At 41.8% G+C, this 5000-nt stretch overlaps 1 protein-coding gene across 1 annotated transcript in view; it reads right to left on the bottom strand.

Moving 5' to 3' along the window:
- Nucleotides 1-519: 519 nt before the first annotated feature.
- Nucleotides 520-5000, bottom strand: part of LOC122265029 (uncharacterized) — a 5689-nt gene continuing 1208 nt past the window's right edge. Inside the window, exons 2-3 of the mRNA XM_043034177.2 lie at nucleotides 3757-3906; nucleotides 520-2773 (exon numbers count right to left, since the gene is read on the bottom strand). Coding sequence (XP_042890111.2) covers nucleotides 953-2773; nucleotides 3757-3906 — 1971 coding nt within the window. The 3' untranslated portion in view covers nucleotides 520-952. The remainder of the gene's footprint in view (nucleotides 2774-3756; nucleotides 3907-5000) is intronic.

Genomic DNA, 5000 nt, shown 5'->3' with positions numbered 1-5000 from the left:
AATATATATATATATATATATACACACACACACACACACATACAAACGCTGCGTTTGGAGAACCTTCACATCACGACAGCAAAATGCGGAATCTGAAAGGTATCCAGTATTTTTTTTTTCTTTCTTTTTTATCTACCTAGTTATCTATTGCTAGTATTTCTTTTCCCTTTCTATTATTTTTTAAAGTGAAGATACGCTTGACAGGTTGCTGAAAATTGACGGCGAATTGACAGACTGGTGAGGATTATTTGATGATTGACAGGTCAGTGAATATAACTAGTTGACAAATTTACTGTCAACTGTCAACTGTCTTCAGTTTTATTTCTTTCCTTATTTTCAACCATTGTTTATTTATTTATTTTTTTTATTACAAACTATCAATTGTCTTCAGTTTTATTTCTTTCCTTTCTTTATTTTCAATAATTGTTTATTTCATTTCTTCTTTTTTTTTTCTCACGCACTTTAGCATTTACTCAAATACGTAATTTACATTTTTTTATACTGGTAAATAAACGATTGTTCTTATTTCAAACTTCTTTTGTCTTTTTTTATTCCAAGTATTGTAGAATATAAATCCCACTTAAATAAATAATGATGTGACATAGAAACAGGATTTGCTTCAGTATCTGATACAAAATACATATGAAAGTGAAAAAGATGGATAAATACGTTTAGGAATTGATAACTATACATATGTACGGATATGTGTGAATGTATACATAACATGATTAAACATACACACACACACGAGAGAAATAAAGAGAGAAAGATGCATGTATGTATGAATGTGAGTAAGTACATATCTATAAGTACACAAAGCACAGAAGAACATGAAGACAATTAGGTAGATCGGTGGATACAGGCAGTGATAATAACAATAATAATCATGGTAGGCAATAATAGATATTTAAAGCCCTGAGAAGTAAGTTAAGGATCTTGAAAACCCTAAAAATCACATGATAGTGTTCGTGCAGCCTCCTGCCATCTTGAGGAGCTGCCTCAGGTCCTCTCCCTTGGGCGTACACTTGGGGTAAGCCAGGTCACACGCCGTGGGGTCCTGTGACCTGATCCCGAGATCCATGGCTTCGACGAAGGGGGCGCTGCTGGTACTGGCGGTCTTAGAAGAGGTGTTACCAGCGAAGATGACGAGTAGAGCCTTTTCCTCGGACGTCCACTCGTCCGAACTCTTCGTCCGCAGGTAACAGAGGATCTTGGGAGCGCAGCCGACGGTGTCCACTTGCGAGACGGCCGCCAGGAGGAGGTCCTTCATCTTGGACGCGTTTTCGACCGCTCTCTTGTGGACGGCATGGTGGGGGGAGGGCAGGGGCAGCGGCGGAGGGAAACCAGCAGAGGAAGAGAGCTCTTGGTCTGGAGGATAGGGAATGAAGACGTGCTGGGCAGGACCGTCCGACTGGGCCGACGGTTCGTAGACTAGGATGGGAGAATAGATGGACTCTTTGGCAGGAGGAGGAAAGGATGGCGGAGGAAAGAATGTCCCTTCTTGCTGTGGGAGGTGGTTGTCCAGTCTCACGTGAGGGTCGCCCGCGTGCAAGGGATGGAATGCTGCTCCGCCTTGCACCGGGACTGGTCCGTGTCCACGCCCAGCCTCTTGCCCATGCCCGAGTGAAAATGGTGGCGGAAAATGCCCGTGTGCAGGTTCTGGTCCATGCCCTGGTGGCGGAAAATGACCGTGGGCAGGCTCTGGTCCATGCCCTGGTGGCGGAAAATGACCATGGGCAGGCTCTGGTCCATGCCCTGGTGGTGGAAAATGCCCGTGTGCAGGCTCTGGTCCATGTCCGTGTACAGGCTCTGGTCCATGTCCGTGTACAGGCTCTGGTCCATGTCCGTGGGCAGGCTCTGGTCCATGTCCGTGGGTAGGCTCTGGTCCATGTCCGTGTACAGGCTCTGGTCCATGTCCGTGGGCAGGCTCTGGTCCATGTCCGTGGGCAGGCTCTGGTCCATGTCCGTGGGCAGGCTCTGGTCCATGTCCGTGGGCAGGCTCTGGTCCATGTCCGTGGGCAGGCTCTGGTCCATGTCCGTGGGCAGGCTCTGGTCCATGTCCGTGGGCAGGCTCTAGTCCATGTCCGTGGGCAGGCTCTGGTCCATGTCCGTGGGCAGGCTCTGGTCCATGTCCGTGGGCAGGCTCTGGTCCATGTTCGTGGGCAGGCTCTGGTCCATGTCCGTGGGCAGGCTCTGGTCCATGTCCGTGGGCAGGCTCTGGTCCATGTCCGTGGGCAGGCTCTGGTCCATGTCCGTGGGCAGGCTCTGGTCCATGTCCGTGGGCAGGCTCTGGTCCATGTCCGTGGGCAGGCTCTGGTCCATGTCCGTGGGCAGGCTCTGGTCCATGTCCGTGGGCAGGCTCTGGTCCATGTCCGTGGGTAGGCTCTAGTCCATGTTCGTGGGCAGGTTCTGGCCCATGCCCTGATGTTGATCCATGCCCGTGTCCAGGAGCCGGGCCAGGGGCAGGACCATGACCGTGTCCATGCCCTGGGGGCGGTCCGTGGCCATGCCCATGCCCATGGCCTAGTGCCGGCCCATGACCATGCCCATGGCCTAGTGCCGGCCCATGCCCATGGCCATGCCCATGTGGCGGCCCGTGGCCATGGCCGCCCTCAAGCAGCGGCCCGAAGACGACGTCCGGGGAAGGCACGGATATGGGCCCGGGCGCTAGGCCGGGGGCGGGTATGGGCACGCCCGCGCCGGAGACGAGGCCGGCGGTGGTCAGCGCTGCCTTGTCCGAGATGGCGTCCAGGATGCCCAGGCCGAGGGTGATCTGCCGGGGGGAAGGGGGCGAAGGGGGTCAGCGTTGGGGGTGGGGGGGGGGCGAAATGTTTTAGCACTGATTTATTATTGGCATTATCACTGTTATTATCATCATTATTATCATTTGTTATTATTATTATTATTATCATTTATTATCATTATCATTATTATCATTATCATTGTTATTAGTTGATGTGTCGTCATCATTAGTGACATCACTATTTTGATGTTCTTGTTGCTGTTGTTATCATTGTTATTATTTTCATTACTACTATTGCTCATATTATCCTTGTTCTCATCTTTATCAATTCTTGTCACCAATTCCTCCACACACAGAATCAAACGCGCATACACACAGTCACGTATTCCCTATGCCACACATATGCACAATGCGACCAATGACTTATGCATTATAATTAATAACTAATCTAAGTCATCCAAGCCTTGAAAATAACCTGCGCATATATATGAAACTTAAAGCATAAAATTATAACATTATGGCATGCATTGTAACATTGAAATCACATGACAGGACATCATAACATTAGAACCTACATGATATTTTAGAATTGTATCAGAAGCTACGTAATATTGGATAGTATAGTAAAACATACATAACACAGCATTATGCCATTAATAATGTCCTAGCTTATATGACCTAAGGTTGGTATAGTTATGAACCCTGAACTACATGGCCAGAAAAAAAATAAAGTTGATATACATACACACACACGTATACACATACACACACACACACACACGTATACACATACACATACACACACGTATACACATACACACACACACGCACATACAAACACACACACATATACATACATACATACATATATATATATATACATATATATCTATATCTATATCTATATCTATATATATATATATATACATATATATATATACATACATTTATTTTTTTCTTCTTTTTGATGTCCTTTTATCAACACTTCACAAACACTTTAACGTCCTTCTTACCTTCATGAGAGCGTAGGTAGACAGCGCAATAGGTATCGAAAAGCTATTAGCTATCATGGTACTTGCAATGATATCCCCTATGACATATTCCTCAGTTGGTACCAGGAGGCAGCATGCGACTAATGCCGCCAGGTACCACAGCGGCCGCATCTGTGAACCAATGAACCAGGTGTGAACATAACTGGGGAATAAAGTGTTTAAAAAAAGGGAATTTTGAAGAAAAGGGAATAATGGTGATGATTATTCTCATTCTTATCATCATTTTCATTATCATCTTCATTATCATTATCATCATCATTAATGTCATTGGCATTATTTTAATTATCATCATTTTTATTGTCATTATTATCATCATCATCATCATTATTAGCAGAAGTAATATGATAAGGATAATGATGTCATCATAATTTCCATTAAAAACATCAGGATCACCATTAGCACCATTGCTGTGATCATTATCATCTTTATTTCTATCATTACTGTTATCATTATTATCATAACTTTATTTTTGATGTTTTTACTGTTTTCTTTTTTGCTGTTTTTGTTGTGTTCGTGAAATTCATTGTTGTTATTATCATTATTACTCGTTTACTACCATAATGTATTACTATGATGGTTATTATTATAAATATATTATAAGTATTATTCATGCTATAAGTATATCATTATAACCATATTAAAAGTATATCATTTTAAGTATCTTATAAGCATGTTATAAGTATTGCCAGTACTTTAAGTAAAATGTTATTGCATCAATTTTATACACTATTATCAATGATGTTGAAAATCATTCTTATGCTTATTAATTGTATCATCTGCATCATAACCAGCTTCATCATCATCATCATTATCATAATTATCAGTATCTTTATAGTTACTATTAATATAATTGGTATCCTTATTATCATTATTATTATCGCTATCATTGTGATCATTATCATTATTGCTATCATCATCATCACTATCGTTATCATTACTATCAGTTTCATTATGTTTGTCATTATTATTTTTTGTTATTATCATCATTATTATTAATATCATTTATTATTTTATTATCAATATTAATATAATTAATATCATTATGATTATTGGTATTATCCTTATCATTATTATTATCGTTATCAAAATTATTACTATCATTGTTATAATCACAATCATCATCATTACTCTCATCATTACTATTATTACTGTTATTATTGTGATTGTAATTATTATTTTCAAACTACTTTTAACACTACCAATAG

Source organism: Penaeus japonicus, unplaced genomic scaffold, assembly GCF_977035675.1.
Source record: "Penaeus japonicus unplaced genomic scaffold, GWHDUDI00000001_assembly GWHDUDI00000002, whole genome shotgun sequence".
NCBI classification, from domain to species: domain Eukaryota; kingdom Metazoa; phylum Arthropoda; class Malacostraca; order Decapoda; family Penaeidae; genus Penaeus; species Penaeus japonicus.
The sequence above is the reverse complement of the archived record's forward strand: the minus strand, read 5'-3'. Positions and strand labels throughout refer to the sequence as shown.